At 36.0% G+C, this 19,748-nt stretch overlaps 1 protein-coding gene across 1 annotated transcript in view; it reads right to left on the bottom strand.

Moving 5' to 3' along the window:
• CDH7 (cadherin 7) overlaps positions 1 to 19,748 on the bottom strand; it is a 74,195-nt gene that overhangs the window by 32,650 nt on the left and 21,797 nt on the right. Inside the window, exons 2-4 of the mRNA XM_056483914.1 lie at positions 10,434 to 10,728; positions 2,923 to 3,042; positions 483 to 650 (exon numbers count right to left, since the gene is read on the bottom strand). Coding sequence (XP_056339889.1) covers positions 483 to 650; positions 2,923 to 3,042; positions 10,434 to 10,728 — 583 coding nt within the window. The remainder of the gene's footprint in view (positions 1 to 482; positions 651 to 2,922; positions 3,043 to 10,433; positions 10,729 to 19,748) is intronic.

Genomic DNA, 19,748 nt, shown 5'->3' with positions numbered 1-19,748 from the left:
GTAGGAAGAGACCCACCTTGGTCAAAGAAATCAAATGCAGGGAAGGTGACTTCCCAGCTCTTTTGTGATTAACTCTTTAGAAAGCACTGCAAGCACAATGCCAAAGGAATACAAAGGATTAAGTGTCAAATTAAAGAATCCAGAAGTCTAACTGGCAAAACCTAAATATCTATTAGGATATTTTTTATCTATTTATTCATAGAGGAGAAGTAAAATACATTAATAAATGTCCCTGCTGCTGTAGATCACTTCTTTTCAACTGATCTGGTAGGCATGAGGCAAATAAAAACAATGTTTACTTAATAATAATAATAATAATAATAATAATAATAATAATAATAGTAATAGACTAGCAGTCAGTGTTTAACAAAGTACATAACATGGAAAATAAGGACTTTTTGTTTAGAAATAGCACAGTGTGCAAAGAAAATAGCAATGTTTAGGAACAATATTACAAGTCATGTGTTTACAAAGTAACTTACTGCGCGGAAAGCGGGGCGGGTTGTCATTAACATCAGTCAGGGTGACAGTGACAGATGTAGTCCCTGACAATCCCCCGTTCTGCCCAACCATGTCCTTTGCCTGGATAACTAACAGGTACTGGTCCTTGGCTTCTCTGTCCATGTTTGGAAGGGCAGTCTTGATAACACCTGCAGAAACACAAGGTGTCAAGAAAAATATACAACTGTGGAAGCTGAGTTTGCCTTTGAAACGTAACAGCGGATCAGTGAGTGCAGCAGGAGTGAAATGAATTAATTCCATCACTAATATAACAGGTTTTGACTAGGAGTTGCACAGTCATGCCATAATCTTTTTTTAAATTGTCACCAAACCCACCAATTTTTATTTAGTACTAGATTCACTGGGTAATGCAGTGCATAATTGTGTTTTTCAAGTATCTTCTCCCTGAACTAGTCTTCATAATGTCTTGGGTATCACTTCCTTCCCTGGAAGATGTAATCTGTGTTTGATTTCCCATTCTTTTAGAGCTACTAAGAATAGAATATTCTGCATTCATTTTTAAAATTCTAATGTCAAGATTCATTCCAATATCTTTTGAATACCCATTCAAGACATTAACTCTTACCAAATATGTCACAATTTGCAGATATATGAAATTGTCTTATTTTGCTAAATATCAGGTTTATCAATATCCACTTCTAAATCGTTGGCAAAATCAAGAGATTTTTTTATGTATTAATGAAATACTTAAATATCTGAAGTATTTTTGTTATGTCCATTTCATGAGCTGCATAATTAATTAATTTGTAATTATTTGACATGAAAACTAGAGGAAAATTCCATATTTCATCCTTTCAGCTATGCTGATATACATCAAAAAATAAATATGCCTTCTCAAAATATGATGATTTTATGAATATTTCATGCTCAGTACATAGTACAGCTGCTAACCCTGATTTCCAGAGAGGCAGCCGTTTGCTCCTCCAGCACTTAGTGTCAGCAGTAAAAGAAACATAAACAAACTAAATAAAGAAGAGGCACATTGGGACACATATCTCTTCATATGCTATTTGTTGAATGTTTGCTTAGAGTTTTATTTCTTTTTTCCCTTATGAATGCTGGACTTGCCATTAATCATCTCTAGTTTGAAACATTTATTTCACAAACAGACTGCCTGGCACCATTTTACCCATTTTACAAAACATGTAAAATGCCATTAATATACAATTTAATAGTGTTATTGTTTCTACCTTGCTTTTCTTAGCATGCTTTTTTTTCTGTCATAGTTAAATTACCAGGCAAAGTTATCTAATAATTTGGAAACAAACTGTCATGAACCCAGGAAATTTGAGTATCACATCAAAGGGATGAAAATGCATGCAAACATTTCAGTCTGAAGTCTTCAAGGTATTTATTTAGCAGAAACTACCATATTACTGTTCAAGGGCTGCCTGCAGTCATTATCACAACATACATGGTACATAAGCACACATGGAGAGGGAGAAGCAGAGAGAAAACAACTATAAATCATATAAATCTTTGGAGGCAAAAGGACAATGCTATATATCCCTGCTGAGCATGGATCTGTTGCAATATGAAGATAATTATAGTACTTATTTCAGCAAATTTAGATGTTGCTAAATAGAGTGTGACCTTTCTGTCATAACATTTGGATTCAGGTCTGATTCACATCACAGGTTGTTTATGATAAAAAGGGTAAATATTTTTTTTCTCTTTTGTCTCAGCTTGATTACATCCAAAATTAAGATTATAACTCTTCTTCTTCATAAGTGAAGGCTCAAGCGCTAAACTGAAATGAGCAGAGTAAGAAACTACTTTCCTTCTTTATGTGATGATATATCAGGATGGGCAATATTTACTAGACCAGCAGAGGATTAAAGGTTGCATTTTTTATGGCTTAAAAATATTCACAAGATTTTTAGAAAATTATAAAAACAAAGTTTCACAAGTAATATGCTTTGAAAGTGGCAACAAAATATTATAAGCATAAGAAGCACAGTGTTTTCTTCTTCAAATTGATGAAGAAGGGATTAATGTCCTACAACAAATCTTTAGTTTGAAAAGTAGAATGGAGAATAATTGTGCCTTTATTCTTATGGAATCTGGCTATGTGACATTTAGAAATTTCTGAAATCTGAAAAAAAAAAAAAAAGTTCAATTAATTTTGAAATTTTCACTGATAAGAGAGATGAAAACAGGCAACAGACCAAGCAGCTGGTAGACTGAAGAGACAATAAATTATATTTCAGCAAAGTCTGTTTATTGCATAGCTCAGATGCGTGGCTTTCATAATCTATTCTAAAGAATGAGATTAAAAGATCAACAAAACCCAAATGTATTCAATTAACCAAGACGTCATATTAATAACTTCTTAGCAAGTTTTAGTGCACATCTTCCTCTTTTTGTCAGCATTTCTGCAAAGGGTTTATGTAGATTTACCTGTTTTGGGCTCCACAGAGAAGTAGGGCTGTCCTTGCAATATGCTGTAAACCACTCGAGCACTGTTGCCATACGTAGGATCATCTGCATCAGTGGCTGTCACTTGAACCACAGAGGTACCTGTAAAATGTTTGAGGGACTATTGCACATGAAAGACAGAAAAATCTGAACTACACTTACTCAGTATGCTGTGCCAGTACATATCTGGAACAGTGTGAGGTGGCTTTGTCACAACTGTTCATCATTTCCATGCTGACTCTGTTTAGTGTATCAGATTCTATTTCTAAACTAGTAGTATAAGTTATTGCAGAATTCCATCTTCCCAAATAGTCACAGGCATTGACTCACAGCAGTAAAAACCATCTCACTCATCTGCTCCTCCTCTTCATCTCTGCCCTTCGTCGGTGGAGGACATGTCAGCAAAATTTCTGTATAATGATGGTGAAGCCTGAAGTCTGTTTGAGTATGAAATGCAATAATAGTAGTTTTCTTTTTAAGAGAAGTCTGCATGCTGAAATTGTAATGTTTCAAACATACAGTACATATATGCTTTACAAATTTTGATAATTGTACACAAAAATATTGTTAGCTTATAAAACTATTCACTTCATAAAGAGATGGATGAAGAGTTTCTTTCTCAGCTCAGAGAAAACCTCTTGAAAACTGTCTCTAAATTTCTTTAAAAACAGTAATTTCGTTCAGCAATCTGCAATACTGATTTCCTTCAATATGCCTGCAATATCAATTTTGGTAATCTATTGCATAAAGATTACTTGAGAAAGAAATCTCTCTATGTTGACAGGAATAAGAAAGCAAAATTTCTAACTGGCTAACAAGAAGGTTATATCTTGTGAGGACCTCATTCTGCATTCAGCTCCTATTCATTATGTTCTCCATGTCAGTTCCCATTTTTTTGTTCTAGACAACAGCATTCATGGTTTATGCTGAGAACAGAATAAAAAGAACTCCTGGGAGCCAGGGCCTTGGCCATGATTACCATCCTTTAACAAACAGAAAGAATTATTTTTTTCTCACTGACAGATTGTCTGGAGCATTCAGACCTTCCATTGAACAGACCAGGAACCCATCTGAAGGTGAGATTGCAAACTAATATTGTAGCAATTTGATAGATGCCCAGTAAAGGTCTTCAAGAGAAGATCAGACTGCTTCATAGACTTTATTTAGACCCATGATCAGAGAAAAGCATTTGTTAAACACAGTGTTCATTTTCTGAAAGGTCACGTTTTTGAACTGTGAAAATGAGACCAGCAAGTCTTGAAATCGCTTTTTAAGAACAATAATAGCAAGTCTCCAGGGTGAACTTAACATAAATAATATTCTGGTCAGTTTTACTTGGAAATTTTAGGAAATGGGAGAAAGTTCTGAAATTCATCTTATATAGTATATCTTCCATGTATTTTCCTCATCTTTTCCATTCTCAGTTAAGTAGAATATCATAAATGGAGCCTGGGACTAGGCTGAAAGTTTGGAAAGAGGAGTAAGTGCAGCCCTCCATAAAATGGAATAAAGGATGGGTCCTGCTTGAAAGAATTCTGACCAGAAATTATCATTTGTAAGATAAATTTATTCAGGTTATGGCCTAGTTAGCCTACATTCCTGATCTCTGTTCCTGAAGTATCCATGACAAAGTAGCATGGTTGCAATTCTATTTAAATGCAATTTTTCTCTTTTGTGACCTGTCTAATATTTTTGAACAGGGAAAAGGCTCTTCCCAACCTGAAATTTCACATTCAACTATTAAGTAGATGGAAAGTTTAAAACGAAAATTGGTAGTTAATCCATCAAGTCATTTATCATTTATCCATTTTCTGCTCACCAGTAACTAAGAGCTTTGATTCAGTATGTCAAACTGATTTTACAGATTACTCTATAATGTAATTTCATACAGGCACCTACTTTAAACTTGCCAAAATCTATGCAGCTTTTGGGAACAAGGGTATCATAATGACTCTTTGACATCCTGTGTTCTTTGTGCAAGCCAGGCTTACCACACTTACAAAGTCACTAAGCCCTGCCAATGAAGCTTACAACGTCTGCAAATATTGGCAAAAGTGCTTATAAACCTCACACTCAGTTACATCTTTGCCCCCTGCTCTTGCTGTTTTCAAGGGCCTCAGACCAATACAAGATCAAAGAAATTACAAGCTCTGCAATCTCAGCACAGACATTTTTTAAATGCTGCAAGTTAAGAAGTGCTTGTTTGCTGTAAAAATCTATTGATGTAGCAAACAAACCCTCTGCATTCCAGGAGATGAATAAAGTCATTATCTGAATTTGATTTTCTCTCTCCTAAAACAAATGAATCCTTCAGAAAAGGGTGGTTTTTAAGTAGAAATTGTAACATCATATCTTTCTGCCATAATTCCATTTAAATGCAGGCAGTAACTAAAAAACAATGATTCTTTTCCAGTCCCTCTGTGCTAATCAACTTCTTCTGAACATCAATGGTGGAAAGATCTGAAACTCATGCTATTGTCATTATTTCTTTACTAATTGCACACCAAAAAAAAAAGCTTCTGAAGCCCCATACTGAGAAGGAGATTTCTGCACAACATTTTTTTTAAGAATATGCAAGATAACAGAAGGTATTCTAACTATGTGAAAAGTCCTATGTGTAGGAAATCTGTTCCAAAGAAACAAAATGCAAAGATCAGTGTTTGAGGATTTCCAGAGATTTTTCCAGAAGAAGCAGATTGCTCTTGAAGAACAGGAATTCCTTCAGAGTATGATAATTGCCATGAACTGCTGTCCTAATCTTTCTGCAATGGATTGATGTCAAATTAAAACAGCTACCTCCCTTTTAAAAAAACCCAAAACATAAAGCCGTGGGGATACTTATGGATAGTAAATCAATCTAAAAGTGTGAGGAAAAATGAGTAGATGCATTGCAGTCCCAAGTACATAATTTTAGAATAGTTTGTGTTCCTGCACTGAAATTGTCCTCTTTGTATCCATGAAAGCTTTGCCTCTAGCAGGGACAGTCAGCTGTCAAACCTGCATCCAAGATTAGGACTTATGGGTATCAGGGACAGTCAAAAAAATGGTACCACACCTTTATCTCATCCAACAATAAATCTTATGTGCTCCAATAAATCTTGTTAGTCACCATTGCTCACAGCCCTGGAGTGCAAGTGTAGACAGGATATTGACCCTACCCCAAAATTTCATTAGTGACTTAATATAAACTGCAGCTTTTCAACTATAACTTAAAATATTACTTACAGTCTGTGTATTTTATATGGGTTGAAAAGCTAAAGTACATTATTTTAAACATTTTAAAAATAGCTTTCTCTTTTAGATATGGATTCCTTTAAAATTATCTTTCTCTACAGTTGCCTTTTTAACAAAGCTTGAATATCAGCTCATTAAAAAGAATTCTCCATGTAGCAACTTCATAAACTTATTCAGCAGTTGTAACAAGTACTGAAAAAAATCTGTGCTGCTTATCAAAGTGTTCCACTTAATTTTATTTTTTTTTATAGTAGCTAGCAACATACTTAATTCTTTGTGACTGGCACAGATTTCTGGTTTTATTTTCCAGAATTTTTAAGATAATTTGTAACATAATATTTAATAGATATTAGTAGAGATTACTAAATTGCAGTAATCTTAGAACTTTCTTTATACTGATATTAGGATAAAAGGACCAGAGGATATTTGCAGAGAAGACCTTGAATTTTTGAATGCTATTTGTGCTTAAATCTAGCCAAGTCAAGGCTCAGCAATGTTTCTGACACACTGCAGAGATTGACATTTTCTATGATAGGAAGAGAAAAAGCTAAACTGATTGCTGAAATTTGAGTTGGAGATCCTTCGAAGGGATCCATTAAGAATCTCTAAGTGTATTATTTTAAAAACATCTACAGAGCTTTTTAGAAAGCTTGCAAGTAACTTGCAGTATATATTGTGCAAATTTTGAAATAATGCTTTATGAGAAATGATTCTGTGACTTTTTTATAAATATTTGTGAGATCATTCAAAAGAAAACTGTTTTCTAAAACTAGATTAATTTAGCAAATGCCTAAATTTGAAATTGCACAAACTCTTATCAATTTAATTTTAGCCACATTTACAAATTGAAAATAGAGCTTTAAGGCGGTTATTAAAAGTATTAATTTATATCAATTAAGGATGTGTACTATATCTAACACACAAAACAATTCCATTATGGCATCACATTTCTGCATGGTATCAGCTGCTGCTAAAAACATTAAACATTTTACTATCAAGTTATCCAGAATTCCTGCATAATCCTTACAAACAGCAATCCAGACTGGTGCTGCTCAGCACCTTCTGGCATTTCTATGCTTCTGCCACTGAGTCTCACCCACAGCTGATGCAGCAACACCTCCTCAGCCTTTCCCCCCAGGAGTGTGAAAGGGGAGATCAGGACCGTCTTCACCTCCTCCCTCGCCTCCCACAGCCTCATCATGTTGCTTTCACTTGGTGAAAAATCTCAAGAATGGTCCCAGCTAAGCAGCAAAGTCAGACAGAGGAAAGCAGAGGAGGCTTGTGATGGAGAGAGACACTTCATGCAGGCTCTCAAAGCCCACTACACACTGTATCAAAGATCTAAGCCTGATACAGTGCTTTTGCTTTCTTTTCTTCTTATATAATTCAGATATTTCTATCCATTTCAGTCAGGGGTAATAAACATGGCAAGAAAGATATTTTTTGTGCTGGGTAGCAAGCAAGGCTGCTGATATGGCTAGAGAGCAAAGATTAAACAAACCAAAAACTATGTTGGGCATTGGAATTCTCACCCCTACTTCCCTTGGCTATAACTCAAACAGACCAGTATCCTTTTGTTTGAAATATAATGCTGCTCAGTTTTTTAAGTATCAGACACAATTTAAAACAATTACAACAAAAAGAAATCCTTATGATTTTCAGATAAGCCATATCTTTGGCAGTTTTGTCATGAATAGATTTACAACCCATAAAGATATTTACTCTGTTCAGGATAATCAATATAATTGGGCCTGACCCAAATATAATTTGAACCTGACCTGAAGTCATTTCAAATAAAAGAAGAGATTGACTTCAATTAGCCTTAGATAATGTCCAAAAATATTTGTCAAATAAAACACAGAAACATTATACTTGCATAACCAGCCTGTAGGTTAAAGGTTATAGTTTTCCTAGCTTTATAGTTAATTTGGGTTTATAATCCTGTGATCTCTTTAATTTCCTTTAATATCCAATTAAAAATCCTTGCCATGGATATAATTTTAAACAAAATAGGAGAGAGATACTTTGTATCTCCTTAATATTTCATGGATGCTCTAGGTGATTAATTAAAAATTATGTTGTATGAATAAAGTATGAATTGCTGTAACTATGTAAGACAAAATGCAAGAAAGTGTGACAAAGGAATTTCATGGTAATCCTTAACTCTGTAACAGTACAGTATTTGGTAGGTGTGGGATACTAACCATGAAGATGTGTAAAATGTGGAGTTTTGGGAAGTTCATGAATGTGAAACCCCTCTTAGTGACACAAATCTCAGAGAGTGCACAAGTCTCTGTTAATAATTTTGCATAATACTTCACCTGAATTGACAATACATTTGGTGTTGTATGGTCAGTATGGGAGAGAATTTCTTTTACTCCTTTATGATGCAAAGATTCAACAAAATATTCAAAGCAGCTCATTTTGAAAAACAGTTTGTATATTCTCCACTGCACACAGTGCACTCCCCATAGATTGATTTCCAATGTATTTTTGGAACAAATGGAGCATAGGAAGGAGTAGAGGCATGCATTTGTATGTGTAGGTAAACCTCATATATCTGTAGTTGTTGTCTGTACATCAATATGCCAGTGAAAGAAAAGACAGAGGTGAGAAATGCAAAAGTGAAATATGGAGATAATTTCTATTCAGATCATAAGACAAAAGTGAAAAAAAAAATCTAATAGTTGCTGCATGTTACATCTTACTTAAATAATCTCATTCTAAAATAAAAAGGCAATGAAGGGAAAAAGAGATGTATTTTAACTCAACATATTTTTGAAGTGGATTATTTAGGTTTTCCAGTCTTAGATTATCTGTTTCTAGATTTTTGCAAACTTTGGAAGTAAAAAGTTCCCAGCAGTATATCACAACTTCATCTCCTCCCTGTTATTTTGCAAAAGCTGTGGTTCTGTCTTTCTTCCAAGGCTAATATTGTCCCCTCAGCCAGCCACAAAGTGCTCAAGTGACAATGAGCAAATGCCAAGTATCAATGAGAAATATTGTCTATGCTCACTGCTTAGTAAAATAAATGTATAGAAAACTCATTAGCAATGGTTTCCTTATCTTCTATTGACTCCTAAACTGAGTTTCTAATATACAAGCAATGTGTGCTACTGATTGCTGCAGGGCACTTAAGCAGGGAAGATTATTTTTCTCTCTCCAGCTCCAATTTAGATGCATTGTTTAACATTCAAAACCACAGGAGATCATAGTGAGGAAACTGTAGCAAATTTTATGCACAGCCTTACTGTAAGACTACCACATTTTAATATGGTTTAAAATCAGTCAAGCAAAGAAAATCTTTATTTCAATCATCACAGAACTCTCCCAAGCTGAAGTGAGCCTTCCCATATACATAATTGCAGTAAAGAAAGTTGGTTTTCTTGGTTTGTTGGTTTGGCTTTTTGTTTGTTTTTTGGTTGGTTGGTTGCTTGCTTGCTTGCTTGGCTGATTTGGTTTGGTTTGGTTTGGGTTTTTTTGTGCTTGCATATATAATTTCATTTTAAAGTAACATTTACAAAACATCTCTGGGCCAAGCCTTAATCTGGTCTGAAAGAGTCAGAGCTTTCAGAGGAACAGTTGCACCTGACGATGGATGACCATTTGGTCACTTTAGAATAAAGAGATAGTGGATTTGATTTTGAAATTCTTCCCTAATTCAAACTAGGAAAAAAATCAGCATTTTTTAGTTTCCAACAATGATATTTTCTGATTTCAGTAGAACTTTAAACTATCTCAGGTTGCACCCCAGTTCCTGCTGCTGACCTAAATTCCCCAGAAAATGGTATTTCAGCGTGAGAAAAAAAATCCTATAAACTATTACTAAAATGTGCAAAACTTACAAAAAAAGATTATACTATTTACCAGAAGGAATTTGAAGAGTTTGTTATGAACAGATTTTATCTGAATGAAATTATAAATTATAAATTATAACCTCTGAGTACCGTAACATAGGTGTGAAACTTATTACTGTTAATGGGAATTATAAAACAAAGCCTCTGGACCCTGGAATGAGAAATACACCATAAAATGGTTATCTGAATCCTTGCATAGCTATTTGAGTTTCACAACATTTTTAAAAGGGTAAAAACTTAATCTAGCATGTTATTTCCAGTTAAATCATGAAATATCTAACTGTTGCAGGTGCCTCATAGATAATTAAGTAAGTTAGTGTGAAACAGGAAAAAATAATGAAACTTTTAAAAAGGCAATGGGAACAAATTTCCCACAGCACCAGCAGCGTGTTTTGGACTTACCCACGGGAGACATCTCAGGAACTCCGGCGGTGTAGGGACCATCCAGGAACTTTGGCTCGTTGTCGTTGATGTCCTGGATCTTGATGACGAACTCGGACTCGGGCTCCACGGGTTTGTTGGTGAGCCGGTCCAGCGCCTGCGCCCGCAGCGTGTAGTACGCCTGCTCCTCGCGGTCCAGCCGCTTGGTCGCGTGGATGTCCCCCGTGTTCTCGTCAATAATGAAAATGGAACTCGCCCCCTCGCCCGACAAGATGTACTTGATGGAACCGTCGCCTTTGTCTACATCAGAGTGGAGCTGGTGAAAAATTGATGAGAGACGAGATTAACCGGCAAGAGAGTCAGTGGCATGGAGGTATGTAAAAATAATTCTATGTTGAGCAGTAGTACATGATTTTTTTATTGTTCCCGGACACACAGCATGTGAAGGGACTTTAGAATATGTAAATTCACTCCTTTAAGCAAAAAAAAAAATAAAAAAAAAATCATTCTTTCCTGCAAACAATCCCACTCTTCTCCTGCCAGATTTTTACAAACACGTGCACACATACGATCATAACTGAGACTTTATTCCTACCAGAATTTAACCACATTGCACTTCAGCTTATAATATCACTGAAGGGTGAGACTTCAAACAAATGTCAGTATAAACTTAATGTCAGTGTGTGTTTGCTCTTGTGGGTATTTACATATTTTCTCAGTGTTTACTGTGCAGAGAAGTAAAACATGTCAAAGGTTTCTCATAAAGGAAAGCAGCAGGGCAGGTACTGATCTCTTCACTCTCATGACCAATGACAAAATTCAAGAGAATGGCGTAAAGATAAGTCAGGGGAGGTTAAGATTGGATAGCAGGAAAGTTTTTCACCCAGAGGGTGTTTGGGCACTGGAACAGGCTCCCCAAGAAAGGGGTCACAGCATCAAGCCTGACAGAATTCAAGAAACTTTTGGACAACACTCTCAGGCACAGGGTGTGACTCTTGGGGTTTCCCGTGCAGGGCCAGGGGTTGGACTTGATTATCTTGATGGGTCCCTTCCAGCTCAGCATATCCTATGATTCTATAAAATGAGGTAAAATGTACTGGCTGATAAATTGCTCACTGCTGTCTATCTGATGGGCCTGTAACTTCAATTCTTCACTTCCATATCTTGCTTTCCATTATCTAATTACAGAAAAATGTAGACTCTGAGAAAGACCAAGGTGTCCTGACAGTTTTGGAAGCACACAGCATTGAAAGCCACGTGCAGGTTCCCTGGAACTACTTTTAGTATAGAATATAAGAAATATACTTCAGTAGGTCAAAATGTATCTTCCATTATAAAGGCAAGATAGATTTACAGAAAAAAAATTATTTTCCTCATCACTCAAGGTATTTTAACTTACAGAGCAAGATTCCATAGATTTTCTAGCTCTTTTATGTCCACTGAGTTTCATCTTCCTGTTACAGAGCACAGACTCAAACACCTCTGACATATTTCTCAAACCTGTATCAAGAATGTAATTGATCTGAATATCATGTTATAGTAACATGCACCTATGACATATTTCATACTGTACAAGTGAAAAGAATATTCAGTAAAATTTAAAGTACTTTCTTGCTTGTTAAAAATGGATTAACTTGAAAATAGCTGAAGACAATTTTAAATATGCTTGGATTTTTCTATCTCATATATTCTCTGTACCTGTCCTAATTCCATGTTGTCTTGAGTTTGGAGGTAAGTTCACTGTCATCACTCACCATCATCACAATTTCCATCACATACTTTTTCTCTCTGTTAGGAGTATCACTGTGACAGTATTCACTTCCCAAATACATGCAGAAAATTGTTATCTTGGGCATGATTTAGCACAGCTGCAAAATTGTTTCCTATTTCAGCAGGGAAGTATTCATGCTCAGTTTTGAATTTTTCAGCTGGTAAAAAGCTGCCTATTTCTTACACATTATTTCACTTACACTGTTTGGACATCTCATACTTATGCAATTACAGTGCACTCATCTCTTTTAAGACAGAAATGGAATCTGGAGCTTTGGACTGGATTAGAAAAACAGAACTAGGGTATCTAAATGAGATTAGCTGCATTATTTTGAAACATATTTTATCCTTACTCTGCTGCTACCTAAATCCAGAGACACCTAAACAAGACTGAGATTTCTTTGGTGGAGTTCACCAAACATTTAAAGCCCTACTTCTCTGCACATTTAGGAAACAACACTCCTGACACTGTGAGCAGGCCAAGCTAAGATGTATCTTACACTCATACATTTCTTTCAAGATCCACAGGACTAGGTATTCCTCAGTCCCAATGGCTGGGATTTATTGAACAAACCATACCTCTGTTCAACTCACACATCTGACAGCTGAGGCTTTCAATGCTTTCTCAAACTTGACTGGGAGTATCCATCTTCCCTACAGAGGAGCAGTGGCCTGTACAAGTAAGAATCTTTTTAACTTGTCTTTGATTTTGGTTGACCTTTTTTTGCTTCCCCTTTTCTTTCTCTAATACCTACTTCAGGGTACATAAGTCTCCTGTGTGCTATAGAGGGGCTGTGTGGATTTCTCTACATAGCCAGAATCCTACAGTCTAGGCTGAAATGCTGAACATCACATTACACAAGAACTGAGCTTATGGGATACAAAGATTCTATGCCTTTGTCTTTCTTAAGGGATTCTGTTTTCTCCATACCCCATATTCTATCTGGTCTTTCTGTGATGGCTGAGACTCTCACATTCTCTCTGCTCCACCTTTTCTGGCATACTTTAGGATGGATGCTGGATGAGGACACCAGCACACCCAGCAGTTCATCAGGCAGAGCAGTTTTCTGAATGTTAGAGAGGTACAAGTAAATCTCTTCAAGCAGAGAAAGGAAAGTTTCCACATCTCAGTTGCTGAGAGCAGCACAGTGCTGTCCCTTGGGGATGGAGCTGAGCCCATCAGCACACTGCAGTGATCTCAAACTGCAGGAATGAACAGCCCACCTTTCATCTTGTATCTACATCCAGCCCTACCCAAATAACTAACCAGCACTGCTTTGGGAAAAAAAAAAAAAAAAAAAAAAAAGAGAGACCTTCAGGGGAGAGGCCAGTAAATCCTTGAAGATGCACTGAGCAAGGCTTTCACATCCCAGGGAAAGAAGAAATTCTGTAGCTTCAGCATTTCCCATTTGCTCACTCAGTGGCTTACTGATTAACAACACATTGTTCTTTAAGGAGCTCCACTTTGGGGTCCATAAATCTCCTCATGGATTGCACTACAGTGGCTGGTGACCTGGAGTGAAAGGCTGAACAGAAGCCACTTTTTGGAACGATGCCTTGGTAAGAAAACTGCTACCGCATGGATTAGCAAAGTGATTAGTGAGAACCTTTGTTATTCCAAGGTTAAGGCTCTGGAACTGCAAACTTCTTTGTTCTTTTATCAAAACTTTGTTCTACTAAGCATTTAAAAACTATGCTGGCCCATGCTCAAATTAGTAATGTACCATTCTCTACCTACTTAACCCCAGGAAGATGATGTAGCTCAAGATTTAGTTTTTTAGTCTTTGGCACTATAGAACAATCAATTCAGTGTACAGCACTCTAAAGAGTTTTTTTCAACACTTTTATATGCATTTTAGAGGAGATCTGAGATAAGTTAAAAGCACAGTAGAAGAGAACAATGCAAAAAAGAAAAAAAAGCACTTTGCTGAAAATATGAAGAATTTTTATGCAGTTTTCATGTCACCTATATTTCAGTTTCACACAATATAATTCTTCCATACAGTGATCTTCAAAGTCATTAATGCGAAGGCATCAATGCTTTGCAACTACAAACAAAATTTTTGAATGTCCTGTATCATATTCACAGCTCTGATACTACCAAACATGACTGCAAAGTACCTGTGGTTCCAGTTATTTAATTTAACATTGCAGGAAGTGAGAAGTAAATTTCCATATAATTTTGGCTTTAGAAAACATTTTGTACATTTTTTGTTGCTGTTGTCAGGTTTTCTTGTTTGCTTTTGTTGTTCTTTTGGGGTACTTTTTAACCCTTTTTTAATAGAAGAAATACATGAAGTAATAGGACTTGGGATTTTTATTTGTTCTTGTTATTAATTTGGCAACAATTATATAGAATGATGTTATTCCTCAGGACAGTAGTACTTTACAGGAAGGTTCCAGAAAGCATCTATGGCCATGCCATCTGCTAGCTTGTCTTTCACTCCTCCCACTTTCTACAGGGCCATTCTTGTAGGAGACAGAACTGCAGCTCAGTGTGTAGCTGCACATGGAGATTACCACTTTAGAAGTAGATAGGCTCAAGGCAAAGTCACTTTCAAATTATTGTTTCAAGAGACCTGGAGGATTCAAGTATTCACCAGGTAAATCTCATCTGGTTCCATTCTGGATCATTCCAGACAATTCTTTCAGAATGAGTTTGCCATAGATATTGTAAATAAAACACAGTGTTTTCAGAAAAAGAAATTATAGCGACAGTTGTATGCTTGGAATTAATTTCATCCATTGCCATCTCCACACAATATCCATGATGGATATCCAAACTCTCCAGTTTGCCTTGGCTATTAGCTAGGCTTATTTTCAGTATAAGATTCGTGATCCAAATCTTATATGCTGACCCTGTAACTTTTTTGTTACATGCCACATACATTTAACATGAAGATTCTAAGAGTTCTGGATTCGGATGATCCCCCACATGTGCAAGTGTACATGAGAACAGGAAAGGGAAACAGCAATTCTCTAGAGAGAGATGATGTATTTTTTACCAAGAGAATAACTTTTGATGTGCTAGGAAAGTTGGCAGAGAGCAAACAGGTCTAATAATAAAAGCCACATAAGCCTTGTTGAGGCAGAAGGACAATGCACATAAAAAGTGCAGTTTTCTTGTTCTTTAGAAGATAATTTACTGAGTGCCCTCTGTTGACTCTGAACTCAAGCTGAGAAAGCACTTAATTCTTCTAGGCTCTCAGATTTAGAAAATACTTGTTTGGATGTGTGCAAGAGAAGAAAGCATTCAGCTTCACTAAACAGCAAAGGTTTTATTACCCTAACTCTTTTAATAAACCCTATTTTTTTTTCTCACTTTTTTTTTTTGCTCTACAGCAATATAACTTTAGTCTAGGGTCTCCCCTAACACATTTATGCCTATGTGGACCTTTAGGGAGGTGATTATTCTAGGGAAACCTAAACAAAGCATTTTTTTCAAAGTTCATTATACTCTATAGTTTCTAGATATTACCTATTTGTACTTTAAGATCTGTAAAAGAAAATATGATATCATTTTGTATCATTTGCCATCGAAGTACTAATGCAGTATTTCCAATAGACAAGGAGACTTATTTTTCTCAGTAAGGAGAGATACTGCACTGCATTATTAAAAGCATTTAAAGTATTAAAAGCAGCTTATCTGGCCACTACTCATCTCTTGCATGTCTAAATGGGAGGTTTGCTTTTTTTCTGATTTTCAGTTCAGGCTCCTTAAAAGCAGGTGCTATGTTCATATACCTCCCTTCTCTGATTTCTCTTCCCTAAAGATCTGTCTTTGATTTTGTTTCTCTCTGTGCCAACATAGTTAATGATTCATTGCAGAGTTTATAGATTATTGGTGAAGAAGAAAATTGAAGGGAGAACATGAGGAGCTGATGTTTTTTTGTCACTAGCAGAATGAGAGAAGCAATGGAGAGGAAGAGAAGGACAGGAGAAACATTAGATGCTTCAATACAATATAGCTTCATTGCTCTCTGAGACCATAGGAAATGTGCCCTTCTGTGCAGAACTGAGAAGTTTTCTCAAGGAAGAATTGCCTTGTTTGCACCCCTTCCTTTCTGTCTATGAAAGTAACTACAACGGGAGGAGAGGAATGAAAACTGCCCCCCCTCATGCCCTGTGCAGCATCCATAGTTATTGGTGATATTCCTGCCTCCTCACAAAATGCAATAAGGCACTAAGAATCAAAAATAACCATGAAAAAGAAATAAAGAACTCCAAGCCAGAAGCAATCTTCTTGTCCATTTTATAACCACAATTTACCATCACAAAACAACTGAGAACAGATTGTAGGAAGCAGAAACTTTTCTTCATGCTGCCTTCTCCCCCTCCACCTTTCAGGGAAGGCTTAAAAGTGCATATAAAGATTAAACATGTAATTTCTAAAAGATTAAAGAAAACTGGCAATTTGAAACAAAAACTCAATTTTGCAATTTCTTTTAAATTTTGGTCATTGCAACCCCTAGATTCTTAAAACTGCTATTCTTGGATTTTCCTGGAGTTGATATTTACTATGGTTACACATACAAAGTTTTCAAAATCCCTTTCCCCTAGATTATGATTGCTAGCATCATTGTTAGACTCATAAAGTACTAGATATTTATAGGAGTTTTTTTGTTGTTTTTGGGGTGGTTTATTTTCTTTCTTTCTTTCTTTCTTTCTTTCTTTCTTTCTTTCTTTCTTTCTTTCTTTCTTTCTTTCTTTCTTTGTTTTTATATAATGCTGTATTTCTCAACTACCAGGATAACTAAGGGTTCAGTGTTGTTGCTTTATAACAATTTCAGTGCAAATAATATCTATATTTGAAATTCAACCTAGAGAATGGAATTAAGATTTCAGTAAAATCTAATATGTTCACATACAACATTTCTGGAATGACTAAGGGCTTCACAATTTACTAATAAAGTAATTTTTTTCAGAGGGAGCCATGGCACTATCATTCTATAAACTGAAACCATATTTCAGTATCAACAGCCTAAGACATCTTTTATAAATTTATCTTTCAGTCTGATTATAGAAGTCATGTGGGAAAGAAAAAGATTCCTCAACATTTTATTGATGTCAGCAAAGGCCTATGATTCATATAATTGACTTTATAGCCAGGCACCAGTGAAAGTATTATTCAGTAGGTAATGATTTTCTTATAAAAGTCTATTCTCCAAGAAATGTTGAGAAAGTGATAAAGGAGCTCCTGGAGGGCTTTTGTTTGCTTTTGGTTTTATTAATTTATGTAAAACTATAGTATAGGCCTAGGCTCAGAAAGAAATATGCTGGTCTACATTCTGTGCTTTCAGCATAACAGATAATACTGAGGACGAGAGATCAAGTCAATATAAATGGCTAGACCCAAAACTCCAGCACTTTTAATTAGAATTTGAACAGAAGGAACATGCTTGTAGTGCTGCCAGAGTTTCCTTGTCTCAGCAATGTTGTCAGCACAGTAGGGAGCCAGCAGAGACAACTGTGTCACTGTGGCACAATTTGCCATGTTGATGTGCTGGCAATTTCATGAACAGTTTTGCTGCCTTCAGACTTGCTCTTTGTCAGGCAAGTGCAGAGACAGCCACAAGGGAATACAGCAAGGTCTCATGCTGCAGACCACAGAATAACCACATTATATTTATCTAACACAAGCTGCTGGTGACAGGGTTACTAAAAATCTGGTCAGTCCAAACAAGACTTTTCTGAGTTGATTTAAAATGTCCAAAACCATATCTGTTGTGCTCAAAGCTGACCCAAGACCCAAGAACATCTGAGACAATTGAGGTCCAGGACATTTCAGAGATCAGATTCAGCACTGACCCTACAGGCTGCCTGAACTCAGACTGCCTCTGAGTCATATTTTGTTTCAACACAGGCAATACTAGATGCCTGTGAAATACCACAAGAAGATATATGTATCTGCCCAGGATCACCACAAATGAGATCATCAGAAGTTACCTATCAAATGAACACATTTCAGATTCAAGGCAAAACCAAGGCACACTGCTTTGGGACTATCAGCTTTCATGCCACAGATTGTCCTTAATAGTCCTCCTGCAGTCAAAATGTATGACATTTGGGGTAATTTGAACCTCCAAGAATTTCATATTCAACAGTATATAAAACCAGTGAAGATAAAGCTTCATGTACAATCAAGCTATTCAAGCATTATTAAGAAAACACAGGATGAGCCAAAATAAATATAAATGTTTAACAGGGAAGTAAGAAAAAAAAATTAAATAAAAGGTAAAAATATTCACAAACCAAAAAGCCAAAGTGAATGAGAACATGGATACATCTGAAGTGCAAGAATAGTACTTCAGAGTAATGTTATGTAAGTTTACCAGCATCTTCTTTTCAGAAACTGCTTAATGCAACAGCAATTAAAAAAGATGGTTACCTGAATCTGGGGGTGGGGAGAAAAAACAAAAAAAAAAAAAATAAAAAAAGCTTACTATGGAGGTGAAAAAAAAACAATCAAAACAAAAAAGAGTTGAAATTTAAATTGCCATTGATTTTTAAGTCCTGAAACCAGAGGAGAAAACAAACAAAAAAAAAAAAGCATGATTAATGGGAAGGGAGAGTAGCATAACTGTCAGCTGACTTTGAATGAACTAGGCATTTTTCTTTAAAGAAAACCTAAGCAATCCTTATTTCCCCTGTTAATTCAGTTTTTGAACTCCTTTTCTGTTACAGAGTGCATGTTTCTGTGCCTAAGGAACTAAAATAATAAGAATTTGTATTAATTTACTTATTCTCTTCCATCATCAAACTTGGAATAAGCAGTTAGGTTTTACTATTCCCACCTTCCTCTGCCCTGTTTCCAAAATAAAATGCTCAGAAATATTGGTGAGAGAGTTTAGTTAAAGCCCTTATACAGCCCTTGTGCTTTAAAGTGGTGGATCAGTGCTTCAGGAGGATAATAATCTTATCACCTCAGCCACACGAAGTGAAGTGAATATTTAATTTTGCCAACCTTTCAAAAACGGGGGTTAAAGACTAAGGGGAGCAGTGAAACTTCTTTATTTCCTTGATGGCTATTGTTCAAACAAAATTCAAATTAGGAGTACCAAAATTCCAAAACTTTCACTTCATAATATTCCATTTAGCATCTAAGGAAGCCCTCAAGGCTTTTAGGTTGAAGACAAAGTTGAGATGAAAAGTTCCCCTAGGAATAACTGATACTGTCATCTAAAGGCTAGTGAGTTGAATAATTAATAGGAAATACTGAAAACCTAGTGTGATAAGAGCATCTGTGTCACATTTCTATGATTTTTTTCTCTTAATAATACTCAGATGTCTCTGTAATGCCCTGTCTCCTCGTGTATACTTATATAATGTAGCTCTTTATATAGGAAGAGGTTGTAAATCTGTACATACATTCATGTACACACACACATGTGCATTCACACACACAAACACGTGTACCCTTCCCTTGTCTGCCCTCTTCTTTTCCAGCCTCTGCATCTGCTGTAGTCACAAATCTGTGCCTTCTCCACTCCCCAGTTTTAATAAGAGCACAGAATGCCCTGTGGCCACAGGGAATTGTGCAGCCAGCCCATTAAGTTACTGCAGCTA

The sequence above is a fragment of the Oenanthe melanoleuca genome, chromosome 2 (assembly GCF_029582105.1).
Source record: "Oenanthe melanoleuca isolate GR-GAL-2019-014 chromosome 2, OMel1.0, whole genome shotgun sequence".
In the NCBI taxonomy this organism is placed as follows: domain Eukaryota; kingdom Metazoa; phylum Chordata; class Aves; order Passeriformes; family Muscicapidae; genus Oenanthe; species Oenanthe melanoleuca.
Note: the sequence above shows the minus strand (reverse complement) of the source record. Positions and strands in the feature narration are given on the sequence as shown.